We start from the raw sequence: 25,611 nt of genomic DNA on the forward strand, positions 1-25,611 counted from the left end.
ACAGGTATGAAATAATAATAATTTGAAAACGCTATATTTTCTACGGGCTTTTCGTTTATTTTCTCTAATGGATTTGCACAATGGAACTCTTGCCAATTTCTTAGCCCTGTCGTTTATTTTAATTACTGTTATTGACATATACATAGAGAAACCTTTTAGTCATTTTAAATACTAAGGAGGAGATAAAGTTTCCTAGTCTACCAAACATTTATTATGTTTATGACTGGTACATTTTTGTAAGAGTGAATTCAGGATCAAAACACTTGATCATAGTTCAGTGCGCCGCCTGTGCCAACGCCGCCGCCATTTTTCACAAATTCAGCTTTTAACCCCATGTATATAAAACGTTATAAAATTCATATTTATCAAAGCATACACACCAAAATTTGAGGAAATATAGTTGATAAAACAATATTAAGAATTTTCATTTCCATAAAAAAAATATGGGGTAGTAATAACTTTTCCGTAGGATTTTAAATATAATATACCAAATTTTAATAGCATCTTTCGGGTATTGCGCCACCTTCCTACACAAGACAATGAAATGCGTCTTTTAAATTGGAATAATTTGTGTAGTAACTCCATATTTGTCCATAAATTTATTAGATAATGTTTGTTTAATCTATATACGAAGTTTCATTCATGTATGACGTAGGGTTCCCACAAAACAACGCTTGTCTACGGAATTTTGGGACAACCCTCGTACACTATTGATTAAAAAAAATGAAAATATACCATATTTATTCTTTGAAAACCTTCTTCTCTGCTCCTGAGCATTCAATAAACTAACCAGATGGATAGTTATATTTAATAAGGCTGCCTCTTCCAAAACTGCGAATTACATGGATTGATTATATAGTTAAAATGCAAAAATTCTTTCAAAAAATCGTCTTTTCTGTTCCTGGATACTAAACCAAATAGCAATATGCAAGGATAAAGTGAGAAAGAATGCCTCTTCCAAATTTGTGAATTTCAGGTCCCCTGGGTCAAGTATTCCGGTGCTAGGTCGGGGTTCTTATGATTGAATAGTTAAAAACACGAATTCTTGGAATTGTTTTCTTGGCTCCTAGGTATTGTGCCAATGATAAGAGTTTTTTTTTTAAATGATTAATTAATGGGTACGTGGAGGGAGGGGGGGGGGGGGTTACAAAGTCTGAAAATAAATAATGCTGTGAAATTTGCTCTTTGGTATTAATCAACCATTTATGATAAAATAAGATTTATGATATCTTTTCCGCTAAGTGTATAGTTACATGTATGATAAGCCATGGCGCATCTTTAAAATGGTGTATTTCATAGCCTCTGGTCTAAAACACAAACCAAATTAAATCGTTGAAAAGTTGTTACAGGTACTCAGGTGATCTATAAGGCCAATGGCCATTTATTTTTATATTTATGAAAGATTTTTAACACTGTTGTGTTATAGGCATGTGACCATCAAGGCCCTTGGGCCTCTTGTATAACCTTTTACTGGTCTGGTTAAAAGACACGGTATTTTTTATTGTTCATGTCATTTATCCTTATTTAGCATTCTTAGTATATCGAATATTTTTGTACTTTGACAGGAAATAGGCCATGTCATCCTAATCCATGTCTTTTTAACGGAACATGTCTTAAAGTTCCATTGCCTCCTTATTTCTTTTGCATGTGTGTTGACGATAGAACAGGCGAACTTTGCGATATTGGTAAGATTATGATTTTTCCTTAATTAATCTGAGATGAAACAATATATGACGACATTTACTAACACATCACTTTCATTTTCCTTCATATTGTGTTTTAACATTAATCTATTATAATAATTTTATACATGAATTAATATTTTAAAAGCCTAATTTATTACTTTAATTCGTAATCCATGTAGTTTCATTTACATCATTTGTCTAGTATGTGGCATGATATAATTTATGAACAGTTTATCTATGAGTACAGGTAATAATTCATTTTACTTCCCTTGAATGTTGAAATATTTTGCTTATGTTGGTTTAAATATGGCAGATGACTCACGGTTATATTTTTATACAGGCAATTTTGCCACATATGATCCACATATGATCATTATTTGAAAGCCAATCATAAGTGGCAAAATTGCCTATGGTATATCGGCACAAATTGAAATAATTATTCAGCAGATGCATTGCCAAATAATTTTTAAAATTAAAAAATGTTTTTTTAAACCTTTCCTATATATGTCAAATTAATTGAAAATACAGTAGTAGACATTTTTCAAAAAGTTGACTTATATATGCAGCAGTATCAAATATTGATCAATCAAGATGGAGCAGAGCCATCTATGAGATTGACCAAAACAAAATATTTCTGAAGACAATCAGTAACAAACCCAATAAGTAATAATAGTAAACAGAGTGTGTTTGCATGTCTTGTTTATCGTCCTACTGAGAATGCTTTAAACACATTGAGTCCCCTCTGTTTACTGGAGGGCTGTACTCGGTACTTACGGCTTTATAGCAATAGGTGGTCTTTTTCCTGCTATCACTAACTGTGACACGAGACTTCAGTGATACAGTCGATTACTGCACCACGCAAAAGACCATAAAATGTAAGATTTGATTTATTTTTTAATCAAACTTTAATATTTATAAATAACTAGATTCCCTAAAGCGAAGGATTCTATCGCAGAAAGGATTCCTATAGATAAATTTAGCATTCAACATTGATAACGATGCAAATAAACTTCCGTTTTGATAACACACACCTTACTCCCACATGGAATACTTTACTATAGCAACTTTATTGTGAGGGGATAAAAGTAAAATTGTAGATTTTTCCCATTTGTATTTTGATTTGATTCTGTTTTGATTCATAAGATATAATATCATAGTATACTTAGATTGCTTAAAAATTACTAATAATTGATCTATTTATGATAGACCGATGCCAGGCAAATCCATGCAATGATACTCAAGTCTGTCAGACGTCTGGATCGGATGTTTGTATTCCCAGTAAGTTTTTTTTTAAGATTTAGATTAACAGTGTGGTTTGATAAGCAATTTATCTTTAATATGAAATATAAAATTCATGCAACAATTTTGATCATGGTCGATAATGTATTGTGTCGCCCTAAGTAAAGTAACTTCAAAGGACATTTGATGGGGAAGGCGGTATTATAATTGATCCATCTACATGTATAATTTAGTTAGCAAAGTTAAAGTTTTAATTCAGAGATAACATTTGTAATCATTTTAAAACTTTACAGTTATAAGACATCAGAGTGCACTTTTGCATGGAACATTCAAAATGAAGCTGTTGATTTTCTATTCATACTTGAACGAGTAATATTCATCGGAGAGGAAAAAATCATACATATTTAATGAAATGTATATATATTGTATAGTAATTTTATTGTAGCATAGAAAGTGTAAAAATTGCTTTTTAAAACTTAATGTCATTAATGTGATTAAGCAAAATAAGTATATGTGTTCCTATTTACAAAATTCAATAATAATTGAGGAATATCAATTTGCACATTTAACGACCTCGAAAATGGTATTTTACGTAGAAACTACGTCGACTGACATCATATATAGTGAATGTGTTTCGCCTGTGCGAATCCATTATGACATTACAATTAATTTGATGTTAAATTTTCCTGTTCTGTATAGTTTCAATATAAATATTGAAAAAAATGAAACATTTTGAAATTCATGGAATTCAGTTTAACATCTTGCAAAGATTCTCTTAATAACTGTGTTACAGATAAAAATTTACCATCGACAATTCTGACATTTTTATTCTACATTTCTACATATCTGTTGTCAGAATTGCTTCAAACCGTCATATTTATCAGCTCTAGTATTTTGAAATGTTTTAATTATCTTAATTAGACGTGAGCATGATGATTGATACGACCAGATGAACGATGCTTTTGGATACTTAGTTATTGTTTATTTAACGTCATTATCTTTAAAACTACTTGTAAATCAAATAACTAATGTCAATTGTTACTCAGAATTGTCAATTATCAATATTGTCTATAGACACAGGTAAAGATGTTTGTTAGCATTCGAGGACGCGGTTGTCCTTTATACTGTCCGACCCAAAGAGAAATAAAGGTTTACAATCGTAAGGCGGCTATATTTTCATTTTCCAATAGTCCACCCTAGAGGATTAGCAATCGGACCATATAAAGTCAGAATGTGATACTTTTATTCAATTTATATAATCTATAAAGCTAAATGACTAAAAGAGAATGGTATGCAACTGTTTTTAGGGGATGTAAAAAGTAAAAATCTTCAGTTGCTAATTAAATACTATAATATCTTGATGAAATGTATCTGAATCAAAGATGTTTTTTTCTTATTCTCTTCATGACAAGTACCCCTAACAATGACTGACAATGTGAAGTTGCAGTATGTAATTACCATTCCAAGTCTCACGGGCTGCTCTACATTTAAAATCAAGGAAAAATATAATGTGCTTTTAACTGACCATTGTGCGAGTGCTTGTTTATCATTTTGAAAAGTATGAAAATCTTGTGACGAAGACTTTTCCGACATGGTTTCTACCTTATATAGTATTTACAATCCAACTGGTATTTTAGTGTCACATTCTCAAAAGACGTTCTATGGTTGTCTGAGTTAACTTAAAAAGACTATTGTAGCGATTTCAATTCATTTAGCTTTCCTTATTTAAGTCTTTATATTCCCTTACTTAAGTTTTTATATTTCAAATGCATGCATGGTGTTTACATCTTCTGGATCATTAGCACTAAATAAGAGATAAACAAACATCTCCTTATTTCCACATTATAAAACGTATATAGGGAATGTTCTTAAAAGATTGCAAAAATTATGAATCACTTAAAATACCAGATATAAATTCGAAAATATGATTTCACAGAAATAAAGTGATAAAATGTTAATGTTTGGTACCCAAGACAATGTAACCCTGATTTAATTTTACAGAAACAATAGAGTAGACTATTTAAAAGCACGCATGGTGTTAAAATGATAAAAAAAAATAGTCAGTCCGGTGTTATTTTTTTAAAATTAAATGTCATTGTGCATATTTATTTTTTGCGATTTTTTTTATTTTTTACATTAAACATGTATATATCAAGGGCTCGGATCACTTAATGCATAAAACGGCTCTGTAGATATACCAATTTATTGTTCCACTTTATGTTCCATTTTAAACATCGAAATAGAGTAGACACTTAGTTCTTTCATTTCTTTAAACTCCAGGTCTAGGAACACATGTTTTATAAAATTGCACTGTTCTTGAATTTTAATGTACATGTAAACAGGTATATTTGGATACTTTCAGAGAAGACAAATAATAAAAGCGCACCCTCTGATCTAAAAAGAAATATCTTTTTACCCTCAAAACAGTTTTGTCACCCAATAGTTGTTTATTATAAATCAGAGGTTGTGCTCTTTATTAAAATTGAAAAACTTTAAAAATTGATTTTTTTTGTAGAACTTTTCAGAATTTGAGAAAATAGACTCATCTCGTGACGTTCTAAATATATAATGCATTGATTAGCCAGAAATGATGTCATTTTTATCGACATGCAATGAAAAAAGATCTTATTGTGATTTTATTCATTGTTTACTAAAATTAAGCAGTTTCAAAATTCACGGGGCCAAAAAGAAGTGAATGTTGTTTTCTAATTATACGAGCGTTGTTCGATAATTAATGTCCTCGGTGATCGGAAAGAAACAAAAAATCAAGCTTTTCACTCATTTAGTCTCAAGAATTTCACTTAAATATTCTCTGTGATTAAACGCATGTCCGTAATATTTTTATCCAATTTCTTATTGAATTTTTTAGAACAATTTTGAATACTGAAATAGGGAACTCCAAGATCATATGATTTCCTGAACTTGATTCTTTTTTTCTGAAAGGTGTTTTTCAAGTTTGAAAAATGAAACAAGTGAAGGGTGAAAGATCTGGCAAATACTACTATATAGTTAACTATAGTAAATCAAATTTCAAAGTTTTTGTCAAAGTTTTTCAAAGTGTCAAAGTTTTCGCCAAAGTTTTTCAAAGTGTCAAAGTTTTCGCCAAAGTTTTTCAAAGTGCCAAAGTTTTCGACAAAGTTTTTCAGTGTGTCAAAGTTTTCACCAAAGTTTTTCAGTGTGTCAAAGTTTTCGCCAAAGTTTTTCAAAGTGTTAAAGAAACAAATTCAGACAAAATCGCCAAAGTTTTTCGGAAAAGTGAAAAAAGTTTTCTTTAAAGTTTTTCAAAGTATCAAAGTTTTCAATGAAGTTTTTCGAAGTGTCATAGTTTTCAATAAAGTTTTTCGAAGTTAAAGTTAAAGTTTAAAGTATTAAAGTTTACGATTTTCTCAAAGTGTCAAAGTTTTTGATAAAGTTTTTCGAAGTGTGAAAGTTTTCGGTAAAGTTTTTTAAAGTGTCAAAGTTTTCGATAAACTTTTTCAAAGTGTTAAAGGATCCAAGTTTTCAATAAAGTTTTTCAAAGTGCTAAAGTTTTCAATAAAATTTTTCAAAGTATCCAAGTTTTCAATAAAGTTTTTCAAAGTATCCAAGTTTTCAATAAAGTTTTTCAAAGTATCCAAGTTTTCAATAAAGTTTTTCAAAGTATCCAAGTTTTCAATAAAGTTTTTCGAAGTATCCAAGTTTTCAATAAAGTTTTTCAAAGTGTCAAAGTTTTCGATAAAGTTTTTTAAAGTATCCAAGTTTTCAATAAAGTGTTTTGAAGTGTCAAAGTTTTCAATAAAGTTTTTCGAAGTGTCAAAGTTTTCGATAAGTTTTTCGAAGTGTCAAAGTTTTCAATAAACTTTTTCAAAGTGTTAAAGTATCCAAGTTTTCGATAAAGTTTTTCAAAGTGTCACAGTTTTCGATAAAGTTTTTCAAAGTGTCAAAGTTTTCGCCAAAGTTTTTCAAAGTGTCAAAGTTTTCGCCAAAGTTTTTCAAAGTGTAAAAAAGGTTTTCGCCAAAGTTTTTCAAAGTGTCAAAGTTTTCGTCAAAGTTTTCAAAGTGTCAAAGTTATCACTATAGTAAATCAAAGTTTTCAAAGTGTCAAAGTTATCACTATAGTTAACTATAGTGAACTATAGCTAACTAAAGTATTTTTTTGTTAGGGTAGGGTTGGGCCACAACAGTCGATCAAAGGTTTTACATAGGAATAAATAGGAAAAATCTTTAAAAATCTTCTGAAAAACATTATAACAGGAAATATGAAACTTATGCTGAATCATCCTCAAGTATTATAGAAATATATTTATTCAAATCATGACATCCGGGGGTATGGTGGGGCCACAATGGCCGATCAAAGTTTTACTTTAGAATACATGTATACAGGGAAATATTTTCGATTGATTGATTGTATATTGTTTAACGTCCCTCTCGAGAATTTTTCACTCATGTGGAGACGTCACCGTATGCCGGTGAAGTGCTTTCAAATTTTGACCTTTACTCGGCACTCAGGGCCATTGAGCAGTGAGGGATCTTTATCGTGCCAACGCCTGCCGCTGACACGGGGCCTCGGTTTTTAAGGTCTCATCCGAAGGACCCGCAACTTTCACTTCAAAGTGCGTAGCGCATGGCGAAGGAACAGTTTTAAAAATTTTAACGACTAGGAAATCAGTCGCGGCCGAGATTATAGAAATATATTTATTCCTCCCGATCACGGAGCGAGCGCTCTACCGACTGAGCTACCGTGAACGTTAAAATCTTTTTGAATCTTTTTCTCAAAAACATTGAGACAGGAAATATGAAAGTTATGCTGAATCATTCTCAGGTATTATTGATTTATATCTATTCAAATCATGACATGGTCGATCAAAGTTTTACATAGTAATTTAGAGAAATCTTTTAAAATCTTCTCAAGTACTGCAAAGTCATTATCAATAATATTTAAATGAAAGCATTTTCAGGTTTAAATTTGTTCAAATCATAACCCCCAAGGATATGGTGGGGTGGGGTCTTAATTTTGGATCAAATTTTACATGGGAAATTAAAGAGAAATATCCCAAGAAGAAAAAAGCTATGTTCAGTTATATTGACTTGTAACATCCTCATGTATCAAAGATTTAAAATCGTTCAAATCATGATCCTTTGGGGTAGGGAGGGATAAAATGAGAAATCAAATTCAAATTATTACGACGTAATATATACAAACAATGCTTTAAAAATCTTTAAATATCTTTTTCCGAAGAACAGCAAAATGATATGCTGAATTGCTGAAGGATATAGAGATAACGATCAGTATTCAATATCCATAACACATACAAAATAGGAGCAGAGCAAACACGGGCATTTAAAACATTAGAGGTGGGGTCAGGTGCCATGGAGGAGTGAGCATTTTTTGCCGACCGGTCACACCTGCCGTCTGCTCCTTGTCATGATCAGTAAATAACGGAAAAATTTGTAGTCAAATCAGTTTATAAATAATGGACTTAAAATTAGTATGAAAAACACCAGTCAGCATTTGACTCAATGATAGATTGTATTTGCCGACAAGGTCGATGTATAGATTAAAAAAATTACCAAATGATGACTTTAAACTAGATTGCTGATATTCTTGTTTCATCAATTTTTCAATAACGTACCTCGTTTTAGAAGCTGTTCATTCGTAGAGCGTGCTCTTTCATATCAAATCAAGTGAAATAAATAAACACCGTACGCAGGTAAGAAGGTATATTGCTGCATAAGTAAGGGAAGTTGACGAAAGAAAAGTTTAAGTCATCACGTTTATCATAGAGCTTGGCTGTTATATTACCATTAACATCTTTTTCAAGAAAAATATCCAAGTATGAAACAGATGTTTGAGACTCTATGGTATATTTTATCTCAAACTCCCAAGGATATATCGTATCGCCAAAGGAATTTTATTGACAATACGTCGTCGATATATCTAAATGTCGAGTTGAAGGCCACAGCAAGTGTTTTCTTCTTTTCACGCATATTTGAAAATCTTTTGGGTCAGTGCCTGTGGAAAATATTATCTAAAGAAATTTCATTGAAAATTGGTGTCCTCTGCAACGTTTAAAGAAAATGCGGGAAAATACACATGTTTATGACGTCATCATAAGCATCTCTTTGAATTACTATGGTCAAGTTGTAGCGTGTATTGTTAAACTTTATTATTGTGTTAGGAATACACGACTTTACATAGGAAATTGTAATATATCCCCTCGCAAGTTTTGTTCTTTAAAGCATTCTGAAATACACATTGATAAAACTTTCGATTCAAATTTTATTTGCCTTTAAACAAGATAAAATCTAAATAAAATTTTTGAATTTTTCTTGCTTTCCCGTTAAAAAATGTTTGTAAGTATTATTATTTTTTTATTGATAACAGGTCGGTAATAACTTATAAAGTCTTTTTTTCTTATAGATACAAGTTCTTGTACAATGAATTCGTGCAAAAATGGGGGCTTTTGTGATGATCATTTGGGAAAAAAGACTTGTCTTTGTCCTATGGGATTCTCTGGAGAAACTTGTTCTACAGGTAAATATATCTAGTGCTGACTTATTGTAATCCAGTTCATAAAGACGTATTCTCTTCCATTTTAGCTTTGTTGTTTCTTTATTGATTTATATTCCAATTCTTATGTTGTTATGAGATATCCTGGTGAGCTTGAGAAAAAACCACAGAATCTGACACATCTGTATCATTTTTGAATATTTTACTTAAAATGAAGTAACTGTAGTCTAACAACCAAGCTCTATGATAAATTTGATGACACACAACTTTACATTTGTCAACTTTCCTTACTTATGCAGCAATATCCCGTCATCACCTGCATATTGATGTTATTACTCTCAATCGATGCGATACGCAAGAGCATGCTCTACGTATGAACAATTTCTAAACCGAGGTAAAATATTGACAAACAAGTTGATAAAACAAGAATATCAGCAGTCTCATTTGAAGTCATCATTTCGTAAGTTCTCTGATCGATACAATGACCTTGTCAGCAAAAGCAATTTATCAAGGTATCAAATGCTGACTGACCTTTTTTATACTTATTATTTGTCCACGTATTAATACCCTGGATTTACGACGAATGATTTCGTTATTTCACGAACATGACGGTGAACACTCAGCGGTTGTGACCGGTCGGCAGGCAATGCTCACTCCTCTATGGCACCTGATCCCACGTCTGATGTTTTGAAGTTCTGTGATTGCTCTGCTCCTATTTGATCTTGAACACGGTTTCGTTATCTCCATAAGTTTGAATTTATGATTGTGTTAAAAAAATTAATTCCAAAATAAACTGATCTGAACGAGACAAAAAGTGACGACATTTTTCTTATGTACACATACACATTCTAATTAGGAAGGAGAAGGATATGGAGATAACAAACAGTATTCAAAATCAAAGTCCATAAAACAATACATTATAAGATCAGAGGAAACACGGACCTCCGAACCATCAGAGATGGGATCAGGTGCCAGCTGATAATGCTAAAGAGAGCATTAGGTTCCCAAGTTAATTTAAAATACCCGGGGGGGGGGGGGGTATCTCATGAAATACTAAATTAGTCATCATTTCACATTTCATTCTTAGAATTTGGTTTACCTCAGCAGATTGACAATAACAGTCTAGAATATGTATGTATATGTTTTCTCACCTTTTAAATTTATTTTAATGTTACAATCATATATGTAAAGTAACGTTTATTGTAGGTAAAATATTTGAATATGAAAAATACCTAAAATTACGTAAAAATTCTTCATTTTTTCTTAAAATATACATTAACGTATTTAAATACAATTTATATGCAACTTCAGCCCCTCTTTGGAAATACGTTGCTACCAAAACAATTAATTTGTTATTTGCATGAGGAATGCGAGCTGTATCTTTTAGTATCTGAAAGAAATGGGTAAGTTATATGTAGTAGTTTTGTATGTGTATTCTCATGAATAAATGCTTGAATTTTTGTAATTTCTATAATGAATAGAAATTTTAATATTTTAGTCATAAATGATATTTATTATGATTTGGAAATGAATATATGCTCTGCATTATAACTATAAGACCATCATATTTTGACTCTTTATGATCTAAGGTGACACAAAATTCCATACAGGAAATAGCGCTGCAAGAATACTGTAAGTGTCTTCTTATTTTAGGTTCTTAATAAATACAATCATGAATTCGTCCAACATACTGGAAATAAACAAAACCCGGATATCCAAGGACTACCTAGTTACGTTAACCTTGGTCACTTTGAAACATAGCGTACACAATCTCTGTGTAAATATTTCTCAACAAAGATCCAGGCTAGTATTTGAATATTCACAAAGAACAGATTGATAAATCTTTTGATTTATGAAAGTTTGTAACTTTTCTGATAAATTGATATTCATCGTTAGAATGAGAAAAAAAGTCCCTTTAAAAGTGCGTCAGTAAGTTTTTAAAAAAGTTTATTCAATTCTATGATTATAATCCCATTTTCTTCAAAGATTTTTTTGGATCAAAAAATATTTCGACTTTGTTTATTGTTTTGTTAAATTTGATGCGCTTTGTTCCTCCAAATTCTGGAATCATTGTTATCACGATTAAATGCATGTATCAAAATGCATAAAATAATTTTTTTATGGATCTCGTCTTTGTATATAGAATATTCTTTGTTCACAGTATTGCAACAGACATGGTTTGCTGCAGTATTTCAACTAAAAAATCGGGTATGTTTATTGAAGCCTTAGAGGATGAGTGGTCAAGTGACTCAAATTGATCATTCCATTGTCTTTTTTAATCTACATGCAAACATACTTAGAACATCAGTGCTTTGAAGCAAAAAGCTTCAAAATACAATAGATATATACTAATCTTATATTAAATTTAGATTTTAAATCACATAAAATACATCAGAGAGTATGACTCATGTATTTATTTTTGGCTGTGTTTTTCTTAGAAAAGAAATATCGATCGGTAACTGAAAACTTAACTTTAAGATAAACCTGATCTCTTCAACTTTCATTTAGTAAAAAGCAATATATCATTGTTAACTGTGGAAAAAAATAAACATCTCCAAGATGATTCGATATGCAAAGACATCTTCTATCCACCTACAATTTCTTAAACAATTATATCTACAAATAAGTTGGTGATTCAAGGTAAAACAGTACTAGTTTTGAAATCTTTAGATAATTGAACATTGTATTATATTGTAGATACTAATACTTATGGTGCATGCAATGACGACACCGATGACTGTCGTGATCCTCGCGCTCTACACAATATCTGCTCAGATCAAACCACAGCTATTTATTGTCGTAAATCCTGCAAACTTTGCAGTGAGTGTTTTTTCTTCCAAAGTAGAATTATTCAATGAAAATATATTGTTTGATAAGTCATCTGTTCATCTATTCGTTTTACATTTGACATTTTTTTCTAGGGAGCATACCAATCAACAGAGAAAAGGTACTATATTTGAAGCAAAATTATGATTATTTGTTTATACTGCATTTTTCACTCATATTTAGTTTATTGTTTTAACTTCTATGCATGTTATGTACTACATATGGAAAGTGACGCTGAATAATAAATACTTTAATTAGCGAGTTAAAAGCAGACAGTAAAACATCCATTAAACATTTCCATGTCATGATTGAAAATAAATTATTTTAATAAAATTGATATACTGAAAGGAAAAAAAACGCGGGGTAATTTTTTGGAGTGAAATAATTTTATTTCTCTACATGTATTTTCTAGTAATCTTATCTCATTTTGAAATCATCTTTAATGAAAATGTTACAAAAGTTCTATTTGATTTTGTCCTTTAACTCATGGGTTATTGAAACTCGTGTGATGATACCCCCCGGTAGTGAAAATTGAAATTTTCATAATCTTCAATGTCTGCTTCGTGCATCTGTCACAGCCTTGATTCTTCATTACATGGAGTCCAACTGTAATGTGTGTTTATCCTTTAAACAGTTATATTATTCTCAACATTCAACAAGGCGGCCTTTAATTAAAAGAGATCAGCTACGGCATTTCGAATCTTATCATCTAATCAGCCCCACAGATGTTCAATGAAAGCAAAATGATCTTGAAGGGGACCAGAGTCGAGTTAATTAAAGTGATTGTTTGCGATAATGTCTTGTCTTTATGGGGCCGGGGGTAAACGACCCGACAAAACTAGGCAAACGACACTCACATGCATCAGTGAAAAAAAAAAACTGACTTTAAGTAGACCAGCTCAAAAATCCCAATCATGCTATTGGTTTCTATCAGTTTAAGGATGTAATGATTTTGATAGCCTGCTGTATGAATAGCAGTCCTTAGACAGTGATTTAACAGGTGGAAGGATAAATAACCGATCTTGACGTGGCTCTATTAACGTCAACGTCATCATAACGGCTGATTGGAAACCATAAGAGATTCTTTTTGACGACGGGTAAGACGTTCAATGGGAGAAAAATTTACAAGCAGCTGCACACCAAAACCGTTCTGGCCTTTGTCCTTACTAAGGCAATGTAGAAGCTAGATCCCATAGAATTTCGGTCAATTGTAACAAGATTGCAAAAATTCGTACCTTTTAAATATTGAAATAATGTGCAAACATAAATTGCATTAAATAGTATAAAAAATCGTTGCCACTTTTTTGTGGTAAAATTGCAAAAGTGTTTGTCATTGTCGCTTCATTCCCTCTTGGCGAATCATGCATTTCACGGTTTAGTAATTACTAATACTGATATTAGTGCAAAGTAACTAAGATTCTTGTCTGACCAGTTTTGTAATTTTCAGTCATGCGATCAACAAAATGTCGAAGATAATATGTAACCCTAAGTTTCTTTTTCCTTTCAGTATATTTTGATTTCATGAATTTTATCTTGCATACGGAGTATATATATATCTCAGTTGATTCGATACGCAAGAGCTTGTTCTACGTATGAACAATTTCTAAGTTAATGAAACAAGAATATCAGCAGTTTCATTTAATGTCATCATTTCGTAAGTTCTATGGTCTAAACAATGACCTTGTCAGCAAATACAATTTATCATTGAGTCTAATGCTGACTGACGTTTTTCATACCAATTATTAGTCTATTATTTATACACTGAATTGGCGATGAATTTTTTCCGTTATTTTACGATCATGACAATGAGCACACCGCTGGTGTGACCGGTCGGCAGGGGATGCTCACTCTTCCATGGCACCTGATCCCATCTCTGATGTTTCAGAGGTCCAAGTTTACTCTGCTCTTATTTTGTTTTGTTTTATGGACTTTGAGATTGTTCGTTATCTCTCTATCCTTATCTTAAAATCATTACCATAGTCAATAAATATTTCAGGAATTATTTAGCAGACCATCACCCCAAAATTCTTCCATTTATACATGTTCCCCTGGTGTTGAGTGTCACATGTTGCTTTACATGTATAGTGGAGATAACGAGTCGTGGTAAGTCAGTTTTTATCAAAGAGTCACGAATATAGATGATTGATTGTATATTGTTTAACGTCCCTCTCGAGAACTTTTTACTCATATGGAGACGTCACCATATGCCGGAGAAGAGCTTCAAATTTTAACCTTTACCCGGCACTCAGGGTCATTGAGTAGTGAAGGATCTTTATCGTACCAACCCCTGTCACTGACACGGGGCCTCGGTTTTTAAGGATGAGTCCAGCAACTTTCACTTCACGTGCCGAGTGCATGGCGAAGGAACAGTTTCTACCCATTTTTGGGAGTTGAACAACGTTCAATCTCCCATGGTCATCACGTATTTAAAATGCGCAGTAATTTGTGTTGATTATATAGAGCCGAAAGCGAGGTTACTGTGTCGACCAATTTACTCCGATGATATTCAACAGAAAACATGCATAAACATCTGCCACAAATAGTTCATGTCATTTTCTCCTGAATTGATCTAATTCTTATAATTTGAAATGTAAGTAATCGTAATGATAGAGTAATTTTATTTTGAACATTAAATTTCGTTCAAAGTAAAACTAAATTATAAAGAACATCAAAAGTTTTTCGTAATGGAACTGATTTTTAGTGTAGCGTCATCTATAAACACTGAAAGAGATACGAATGACAACTCTACATACTGACGGCAAGGGGTAAATCTAGTCTTCTCGACGCCCGACTCCCGATGGTCCCGGATTTTGGATTTTTAGCAATTTCTTTTTTACCGGTGCACAGAATTTATTAACAATTTTCATGAACATTTTCTTGGTTTAAATGAATTCATTAAAGCATAAAAACTTTAGGAAACATGCGTATTTATTACGAAATCAGCAGTATCACCTGCAAAAAACCGGTAAATCTAGTACTCTGTTATAAATGTAAAAACCAAAAATGGACACCGATGTTTTCGTAGAATCGCGATTAAAAGCAACAAAATGAATTATATTTTTTTTAATAAAAGGAAAACGTTATTTACGTACCAGATAATTTGAACGCACACAAACTCTCACGTATACCACTGTTTTCATGTTTCACAATATAAAAAAAATTGAGTTCTGACGTACTCCATGTATAATGCTCGTGTAATTAAAATACATTAATATTAACAGAGAAGTTTTATATAACAAATCTGCTCTTAAAAGGATGCTGTGTGAAAATCCACATTTTATCAACATTGATATCATTCCTGTGAAACTGAAATTTTCATTACACATTGGTAAAGGTGCCAAGGAAAAATAAATTACAAATTTGTAGATGAACTAGAGGTACTGTGAGCAGTGAATAATATACTCAACAAAAAAAGAAACGCATATTGCTTTACTCGTCAAAGAAATTTTTCAAATGTACATGGAACAACTATCTTTTATATCATTGGATACCTGTGACCTATTTAAAGGAAAACATGGGGTTTTAAAACCCAAGTATTGAATTATCTCCCTTGATTAAGCATGTTTGTGAAAGTAGTGTTTTTCTTGATATCTTCTGAATCGGACGTCTATTTTCGTTGATATTTTGGATTTAGAGAAACTTTTAACACTCCTATTAAACCCATATTCAAGATTTGATTGCAGTGTTGATGCTGCAATGCCACGCCGAAACAAAGATGAACACAACCAGACTAACGATGATACTAAACGGAGCTACGCAACAGGAAGTTGCAACTGCATTTGGAATACATCAATGGGCTTTGCAGGCGTTAAACTATCGTCGGAAGACCAAGAATTAGCCGTCCGCAGGTAACCACACCCAGGCAGGACCGTCTGACCCCCCCCCCCCCTTCAGCACCTCACGCGATTCAGAACTTGCTGTAAAAACTGCTTCTACAATTGCTGGATGAAAAAATCAGCATAAAAGTGCATAAATTGTTCGCAAGAGACTGATGAGCTGGTATTCGTGCACGACATCCGTACATTGGAAATCCACTAGCGCTTAGACGTCGCAAAGGACATATGGATTGGTTTAGACGGTGTGCCCCAAGAATCTGGAGGCTTCAACGATGACATAAACTTCACTTTTCTACTCGCAACACATGATATGTTTCAATTTCATCAAAACCCTCTAAAATTACTTTTAAAAAATAAGGATTTAACTGAAAACTTAGATTATCATGTTTAATCTGAATATGCGTTTCTTTTTTTGTTGAGTATATAAATGTTCAACCGCCTCTAATATGAATATAATAGCAATGTCCATGTTTTGTAATGGGAAACCCAAAATATGTATAGGATAAAAAAGTAACAGAAGGTGCACAACGGTAATATGTAATAAAGATTCTCTAAATAATTTCATTCAGTGGTGTAAGAGGAGTTGCGGATAAGAAATGGGTATACCTAAAGCGTATCCAACAGATGGACGGACATCCCGATGAATAAATACCCTCCCGCTTTTCAAGCAGGGGGTATAAAAAGGACTAATGTAGTCAGGCAAGCATTATGGCTCATGCAATTTTTTTGCTATTCAATGTCTTTGAATGTCTTTCTCAAAATTGTCACAATATAAAAAATCTGAAACAGTTGTTTGTATTTGAAATAATAATATTGTTCACTCACTTAAGCTCCAGATTTTTTTGTACACCATGTTCAACTCCCATAAGTACTTTCAGTACTTTGATTTATTGACTTAGGTCAGTCGCGGCCGAGATAAGAACACACGACCTCCTGATCACGGAGCTACCGTAAACGGTGTCACGAATATAGAACTTTTTATCAATGAAAACAATCAAAACAAGAACTACATGTAATAATTGTTTAAACGCGTCAAGATTGCATTAGGTTCCTGAAATACGAGTAGATAGTTACAGCTATCTTCTGCATGATAATACTAAAATTCTGTTTATACATATTTTCACATTCACTTATTTTTTTGCCATGTATACCATTTTATTTGATATAGAATTTCACACACAGGTGTAGTATTTTTCTTATTTTATTTTTAGGACTCATTTGATACCCTGAAAACAAAAACAGAACTTATGTTGTACGTGTAGATATATATTTTTATTTGTTGTTTTACTACCAGTCCAAGTGTCTCCGTCCTGCCTACCGCTGACATCACAGTACATATCTTTAACAACTATAACGGCGACAGGTGCTCAGTTGACATCCTTATCAAACCTTTTAGTAGTCATCCGGGACAACTGGTAAACCTGTGTGTAAAAGCATCATCACATGACTCTAAGTAAGGAACATCTGAATATATTTGCTATAATGGGTTAAATTCATTATTTACTTTTCATATAACATATAATTGGAAAGCATTGTTAAGTCAAATATATGATTAATATAAAGAGTGATAGATACTGTTAAAAAACTAAAAACAATTTTAATAGTATCAAAACCAATTTTCTCCAAACAGACGTTTACATAAATATTGCAATTTTACATATTAATGCAGAAGATACTTTTATTTCTATATTTATTTACTTTGAACTTTTTTAGGATATTTATATATTAAGCACATCTCATTATGTTTTGATTTCAATTAGACTATCGGAGATGAGATGTTATGCTGTTGAGTACGAAGAACACAGTAAGTTGGAGGTTCAAGGTTTAAGCGAAACAGTTATAATAATCACATGTGCAATAATATTAAAAAGTTTTTTTTTAATTTGTGTTTTAATTTAACAATATATTTTTTTCAAAAGGTTTAAATGGTTTCAAGGTCACTCTCTTCCTTGTAATGTGTGTGAAATAAAAAAATAAATTGATCTATAGTTTGTTTCATCTTTTCAACAATTGTATATTCTTTTGTTACAAAAAAGACGCTGTTCAGATCCAGTCTTACAGATTATCTTCCCACAGGACCTCTTTAATCGTTATATAGTCAGGGTTCTCCATGAGCAGTTTTACTGTGTTGCTCCCGACACAGTAAAATTTTCTCCGACACAGTAACGGTTCAAATTTTATGCGTGCGACACAGTAAAAATTTTGCCGACTACAGGAAGATCTGTGAAAATCAGAAAACCCAAACATATAAATTCTCTCTAATGGACACTTTAATCAAACAATTCTACTGTCTTTCAATTCTAACGGATAGAGCACTTAATTAGGGCTTTCAATTAAACCAATTATCTTATCATAATTAAAACAAAAACAAATAATTTGTTATCAATAATAACGGTTAATTGGTAGTGCATTAAAAATACATATTCAATTTTTAAAAAATATTTAAATTTTATTTTATAGAGCCAGAATTTATGTTTTGAACAATTGATGTAAATATATTTGGTTTAAATTAATTTTAAGGTTAAAAATAATAGAAGTTTTTTTCTTCCTTGTAATTTGATGTGATAAATATAAAATTTACTTTAAATTGATCTATAACCAGAATTTCCATGCTTTTAGAACATGCGTTTTTGCTTTTATCAATATATACGACCATAACATTTGTGTAACGAATTAGTGATTTCAAAAAAAAGTGTGTGCATGTATTCTTTTGTAATTATAATGAATAATGATTCATCTTCCGCGAAAATACCGAAATTTTAATCGTTACTCTGCAACACAGTAACATTTCAAATTTACTACAGTATATATTTTTTGACATATATTTTTATTTTTCGAACCTCCAGGGTCACTCCAAGAATCTTTGAATTTCCCAGAAACAACAACAGCAATGAGACAACGGACAATAAACACAGACTTGGGAAATGTGTTTGGGTGATTTTGCACGCATTAAACATGTTAAAAGAAATCAGATAAAGAATCGTTTATAAATGAGATTTGTTCTATGTTTTTACTTTTCTTGTAATAATCAAGAATCATAATAAAATGAGATAATCATATCTCATAAGCATATTAACTTTATGTTTATTATTCTTCTCACTTGGGTATTACTTTTGCCATTACGTAAACTTCTTGAGTTAGCTGTCGTTCTTCCCAAACATTTTTGTTCATTGGCCGTCTTCTTGTAACTGGATGCTGAATAGTTTAAAATAAAAAAAGCATGTACCTGACAACTGGTAACTAGGCATAACTATCAATCATTTTAAGGAAATATAGGCATCACATCGGGTAAAGAAAGAAAGATTTTTCCCGGCATTTTAGTACTGTACTTATGATTAACAGCTTCAAAACCTTGAAAACCCAAAATATTGTTAAAATTTTATTTAAAATGCAACATTTTGAACTCTGTTAAGAGGGCTAAAAAGCAACTTCCGGTAGTGGAAAGAAATTCTTTCAACCGTTAAATAATTGATTTGGTAAAGTAAAAGATGTCCTAACTTTTTTGGTACATAGTTTAACCTGTATATAATTTTCACCCTAAGTTTAGGGTGTTGCCTTTGTATTGACGGTGAGTATATATATCTAGTCGGATTTTTTTCAGATAATTATGATTCTACCTTGGCAAACATATAATTTCCCCAAACATGCCTTTGATTTATATGTTAAGGAAACTCAAAGCAAAGTCACTATAGTTTTACGATTTTAAACAGAATGATTCTAGCTATTAGCATTTCCTAAATTATATTTCTGTTGTATAAAAAAAAATGATGAGTCATATTGAAGAATGAAGATAACCAAAAATTAACATCCAAAGCCTATTTAATCAGTTAATCTTGCAAGCAGAACATCTTAGGTAGTAATTTTAAATAAAAGAAGAAATGAAATTACAGTTTGAGTTACGACCTAACTGCATAGTTCCTTGTTTCCGAACAGGATATACCTAAAAACAGCACCAATCGTATTGTTCAATTTTCTTATAGTTACTTAATTCCATTGTTGGACTTCCTTCTATCATTCTCTTTTTTCATAAAGATGAAGTCCGTAGGCGTGTGACCATTTGTAATTTTGGTTATACAAAAGTGACTGGTGTGGAAAGAATATGCAATGGAGTTCATGCAAAAAGACATGTTGTGGAAACTGTGTGCAGAGTTTTCTTGCCATCGTTACTGAATTAGCTCCCCATATATTTGGATTATAGGATTTATAACTATCGATCCAAATGTTAACAAATGTTGCATTTTTTCCTGCAATTATTAATGCACTACCCGTTGATCCATCCTGTGCGTTCCCCATGGTGCATTCATTGCTTCTGAATTTGTTTAACGATCTGAGGACGTATTGGTCTGTATCAAGGTATACACCGCCGTATTCTAGAAAAAGCAAACAGAAAGTTAATTTCTAAACGTTTAATACTGTAAATCAACTTTTTCGCAAGGTTCGCGAGAGCTACATCAATGCGAATTTTCTCACCGTTAACCGGTCCTTAAAGTCTCCGTCTCAATTAACAACAGTTAGGCTTTTCAACTAATTTTTCAAGTTACACATTCGGTAAAAACAATTCATAGATAGACGTATAGGTACATGAAATTATCAAAACGTTAATAACTTTTGAATACCTTTAGTTAAATCATTATAAAATCAAATTATTTATAATTGACTTGTATGATGTTGTGTTTTAAGGACAGGTAACTCGGGTATAAAAAATGACCAACTAAGTGCCAATTTATGAGTTATCGTTTATAGGAATGGCATATAGGCTGCTTCAGCATTGGTATTGTTATTGTACACGAAAGTGTTGACCAAAAGAAGGAGAATGTCTTACTTTATCTGAAATAAAAAGGTCAAATGAATGGGGAACAGACTCTATTCAATATTTTTAACTCTCTTTGACGATTGTTATGAAGAAAATATATATAAGGTGATGTTTTTTGCGTGTGCACTTTTGTGCTTCCTATATAACTATATATATTTTTACAAATAAATGCAACAATTAATCATCTTATTTGTGCTACTTAACACGAAGAAGAACGACCGAATATAAAAATTTAATTAGGTTAGAATTAAAACGGAGGAAAGATTTCACTTTTTTTGTTTTAATTAAAAATTTTACTTATATGTAATTAAACGGTGTCCGCAACTATATTGTAAACTAGTTTAACATTAGTGCTAAACTTTAAAACCATTTGATTCTACTGGCAGCAACGAAACACTTGGAAAATTCTACGAACTGACTTGTGTATAAACAGTTAGATACCTCCGACCTGCTCTAAACAAACCAGCAATGAGTTATCGTTCATAAGAGCGAACCCTAGCGGTAGTTGAAAGGCCTGCAACAGTTCAAAATAGGCTTGTTCGCTAAAATTAATCGCCGCGAACTACCTCCCCACCTTGGTAAATTGCGATATAAAGTCGTCGTGAATAAAAGTTGTTTTTCAGTGTTTCAATACATATATTTTATACATTTTTACGTGAATAAATTCTAAAGAAAATAATAGGAAAAAAGGGTTGGTACCTTTCAATATTTTAAGTCTCAAGATGTCAGACTTTTGTTGCACCCAATGAATTTTCTTTCCTGCAATTTGGAATGGTGGTATAACTTTTACAAACACGATGTTTTAAATAATTTTTTTAAGTACATCCCACCATTTTCCAAAAGGTAAAACGTCATAATAAAGAAATAATAGACAAGGATTTTGGTTTTTGTGCGTGCTATAAAAGCTCACAAAATAAATAAACTCAAACTCGTGCTTTCCAAGCCATATGTAATGAACAATGTTTGGGACAGTGAAATTGTCTGTGCAGAATCTGCTGATAAGTCTTTTCAGACATTTATCTGGAAACTTAAATACAGGAATATCTTTTAAATGATTCTTGAAATCGAGATGCACATCATTGTCGGAGCATTTAGGAATCAGCTGTTTTTCTTCTTCTTTTGACTTCGAGAAAATAATTTCATTCAAATCTACGCAAGGAACGGTAGAACGAAATTGCCAGTCCGATCCCCCAATTGGTGTAAAATCTGAAAAAAATGATGACATCTCATAGTCAACATAAAAATAATGAGTTCACCCTTTCCCTAGTGTCTTTCTAATAGTTATTCATTATATTCTTTTTCATCAACAGTATTATCAATATACATAATTACATGGATTTTTATTATTATTTTTTTGCTTTGTTTTGCAATTATGGTGAATGCTATTTAAAATCTACCTTACTAAAACAATTTTATCTACTGATATTACTTTAAAATCCATTGTCTAAAGTACACGTACATGTATACTTACTCGCAAATGTATACTTACTTAAAAATACATCGTTATTTTTCTTCCTGTGCTGAAGATAAAACTTTTTAGTTTCAACATCACAGGAATCTTCTTTGTATTTAACTGACGGTTTATTGGTAATATTGACTGCTTTTACTCTCAACGTTGTTTCGTTTTTGAAAAACTGTTGATTTTTCAGAGGGTACTGTTTATTAATATGTAGCATAGGGTTGCGAACGATATTTCTTTCAAATTTCTTTTCCATGTAGGTAATGATTAAAAGAAAAGTAAATCCAAGAAGCAGGTATAGCATGCTAGAATAAAGAAAAAATTAATAAGTATAGTATCTATGAAGAGTTCATAAATGAATAGATTCTAACATCTTCCCCATTTATTACCATCACCATAAAGTTTTTTAAATAAACCATTAGTGCTTCTGTACTGTATGTAATCATTATTGAAACTCTTACATTTTCCTCTCTTGGTCTTTGAAGATCCCTATATGACAAACTGTTTTTGTCTCATTTCTATGTATGTATTACTTAAAAGTCCATCTGACCTTTAAGACGATGAAAGTACTTTTTGTATTATAAAATTTCTTGCTTAAATTACTTATTTTACAATTTTGAAAGAGACATTTTTACTCTTCATAACAAGCATATAGTTTGTATAAATAATACACAGGGGCAGAGACGATTTTTAAAGAACTGATTATTTTCCCTGTATATTTGCGACACCTCCGACTTAACACCAGAACCCCTGACCCTGGGGCAACGAAATTTACAATTGTAAAAGAGCCACCCTTGCTCATCATATCTTTGCATTATGTTTGTTAAAATAATACACAGGACCATAGAAAAACAATTTCAAATAAATAATGCACTTATTCTATATGCTCTACATTGCCCCGCCCTAGCACTAGGACCCCTGACCCTGGGGCCATGAATTTCACAACTTTAGTAGAGAACTCAATGCTTTTCACATTTATGTCACCAGTTTGACTGCTGGATGTCCAGGATTAAAAGAAGATTTTTAAAAAATGCATTAATTTAACTGGCTTTGGCCCCATCCCTCAGGCTCCAGGGGGCAGGGACCATGAAATTTACAATTTTTGTTTCCCTTCACGCATAGATGCTATATGTCAAAATTTTATTGAATGTGGCTCAGTGGTGTATGAGAAAAAGATAAATATGTTCCAAAGTTAACGACGAATCGACGACAAACAAAAACTTATACGCAGCACTGTTAAGGCCTACTATGAAGAAATCAATGGAATATAGACGTGAAAAAAACGGGAACTCTTTAAAACTGAATTTATTTTTATATCATTACATAGCTTAAATGCTTACTGAAATAACATAGTGTACCCCACGCTGTTCTGTTCTACGTTTGGTCCCATCAATGGATAGTCATGTGATAAATGCATAGTATGTGTATTGAATCGAGGTCATAAACAAATTTCAATTATGCAAGGGCATACTTTGTACTTTCTGAAAAGTGCTGCTGCTTTAAAAAGAATTTGCATTTTATTAGTTAAAATTTCAAGTAAATATGTCCTTGTCAAAATATGTTTGACCTTTACCAAGTTTTTTATGTCCTTAATAAGTCACACTCTAGATTTAAAGAAAGCAGCAGCACTTTTCAAGTTAAGAAAATCATGCTTTATTTATATTTAAAAAATGACTAACATCTATTAAGTGTATGCCCTTGCGAAAACGCGATTTAATAAGTCACCTCGATGTTACACATGCCAAACCTGTACAAATAAACAAGGTAAAATTAATTACTGTGCTGTGACTTTCAACTCGACATTTAGATATATCGACGACGTATTGTCAATTAACAATGGCAATTTCCATTCCTACGTCGATACGATATATCCTGGTAAGCTTGAGATAAAAGATACCACAGCATCTGACACATCTGTTTCAAACTTGGATATTTAACTTGAAAAAAGACGTTAATGGTTATCTAACAACAAAGCTATATGATAAACGTGATGACTTTAACTATTCTATCGTCAGCTTCCGTTACTTATGCAGCAATATACCTTCATCACCTACATACGAAGTATACATATCTCAGCTGATTCGATACGCAAGAGGATGCTCTGCTTATATGAACAATTTCTAAAACGAGGTAAATTATTGACAAGCAAGTTGATGAAACAAGAATATCAACAGTCTCGCTTAAAGTCAACATTTCCTAAGTTCTATGGTCGTTACAATGACCTTGTCAGCAAATATAATTTAACATTGAGTCAGATGCTGACTGACGTTTTTCATACTAATTGTTAGTCCATTATTTATATACTGAATTGACGACGGATTTTCCGTTATTTCCTGATCATGACAAGGAGGACACGGCGGGTGTGACCGGTCAGCAGGGGATGCTCACTGCTCCATGGCACCTGATCCCACCTCTGATGTTTTGGAGGTTCGTGTTTGCTCTGTTTCTGTTTTGTATTATTTTAATGACTTTGAGATTACATACTGTTCCTTATCTTCATATCCTCGCTAATCATAGAATAATAGCACTAAACACCTTTAGCAGTAAAGGTTTTACATTGATTTTAATAGCCTATCTAAAATCTGTCAATAATATTCTGTTTAATAATAAAATTCATTTTACATTGTGAAAAATATACTTGATCTGCCATTCACTTCACATAAATTACGTCATTTTTACCAAATTGACGTCATGTCGTCATGTCGACAAGTTTGCTGCGATCAGTGATTTGTTTATAAACTGTTGTCTGGGATTTAACTAGCAATTAGTCTTAATGCATTGATAAGTTTTGATGTTGGTTATGCTAATTAAGGAATGAAGCTTATTTCAACTTATATTATACGATATAACATAACTTGCGAAGCGGTTTATAAAAAAGCGTAAATTTTGTTATATCGTATAATATAAGTTGAAATAAGCTTCATTCCTTGTAATTTAATTTCAGTGCAGACAATGAGACAATTTTCCCCCCAGAATAAGGCTTCACTTTGATTAAATTTTAAAAGTAACGTCAAGCGGAGTAATACGTTTTTTGACGTAATTCATTGTGACGTAGGCAAGTTATGTTATACAAAATGGATAAAACCTTTTATCTAATCAAATGACGTGTTACAAGTAAAATTAAATTATTACAGTTTAAAATTGCAAATTATTTAGTTTTTTGGTGTTATGAGGAATACTAAATGTACCTATTGTTGTGAGACAGTAAACATTCCCCGTATAAATTTGGCCCCGTCCCCTTTTTCAATCCTTAACAATGCTGC

At 31.9% G+C, this 25,611-nt stretch overlaps 1 protein-coding gene and 1 pseudogene across 2 annotated transcripts; one reads left to right on the forward strand and one right to left on the reverse strand.

Annotated features, from left to right (window-relative positions):
- The first annotated feature begins 1,622 nt into the window (after nucleotides 1-1,622).
- Nucleotides 1,623-17,633, forward strand: LOC134254107 (neurogenic locus Notch protein-like). 2 transcript variants are annotated; one of them, XM_062736660.1, is made up of 11 exons: nucleotides 1,623-1,685; nucleotides 2,892-2,963; nucleotides 9,325-9,438; nucleotides 10,502-10,545; nucleotides 10,726-10,817; nucleotides 11,068-11,217; nucleotides 11,576-11,622; nucleotides 12,112-12,234; nucleotides 12,336-12,361; nucleotides 14,237-14,343; nucleotides 17,371-17,633. In XM_062736660.1, the coding sequence occupies exons 1-11, from the start codon at nucleotides 1,646-1,648 to the stop codon at nucleotides 17,531-17,533; spliced, it is 978 nt and encodes a 325-aa protein (XP_062592644.1). In that variant the 5' UTR covers nucleotides 1,623-1,645; the 3' UTR covers nucleotides 17,534-17,633. The 2 variants fall into 2 exon arrangements, with proteins under 2 accessions (XP_062592644.1, XP_062592645.1); XM_062736661.1 differs by lacking the exons at nucleotides 1,623-1,685; nucleotides 2,892-2,963; nucleotides 10,502-10,545 and having other exon boundaries at nucleotides 9,327-9,438.
- Nucleotides 17,634-19,897: 2,264 nt separating this feature from the next.
- On the reverse strand, nucleotides 19,898-22,635 carry LOC134254104 (uncharacterized; annotated as a pseudogene).
- Nucleotides 22,636-25,611: the final 2,976 nt, after the last annotated feature.

The sequence above is a fragment of the Saccostrea cucullata genome, unplaced genomic scaffold (genome assembly GCF_032062105.1).
Source record: "Saccostrea cucullata isolate Sc308-1 unplaced genomic scaffold, CSIRO_AGI_Scuc_v1 ctg5685, whole genome shotgun sequence".
NCBI lineage: Eukaryota > Metazoa > Mollusca > Bivalvia > Ostreida > Ostreidae > Saccostrea > Saccostrea cuccullata.

Bases quoted from the DNA above. Each gene is read 5' to 3' on its own strand.
- LOC134254107 (XM_062736660.1), top strand. From the start codon at position 1,646: ATGTGTGTTGACGATAGAACAGGCGAACTTTGCGATATTG. The intron at 10,546-10,725 runs GTATGTATATGT...ATGCAACTTCAG, and splicing joins ACAATAACAGTCTAGAATAT to CCCCTCTTTGGAAATACGTT. The intron at 14,344-17,370 runs GTAAGTCAGTTT...TTTTACTACCAG, and splicing joins AGTGGAGATAACGAGTCGTG to TCCAAGTGTCTCCGTCCTGC.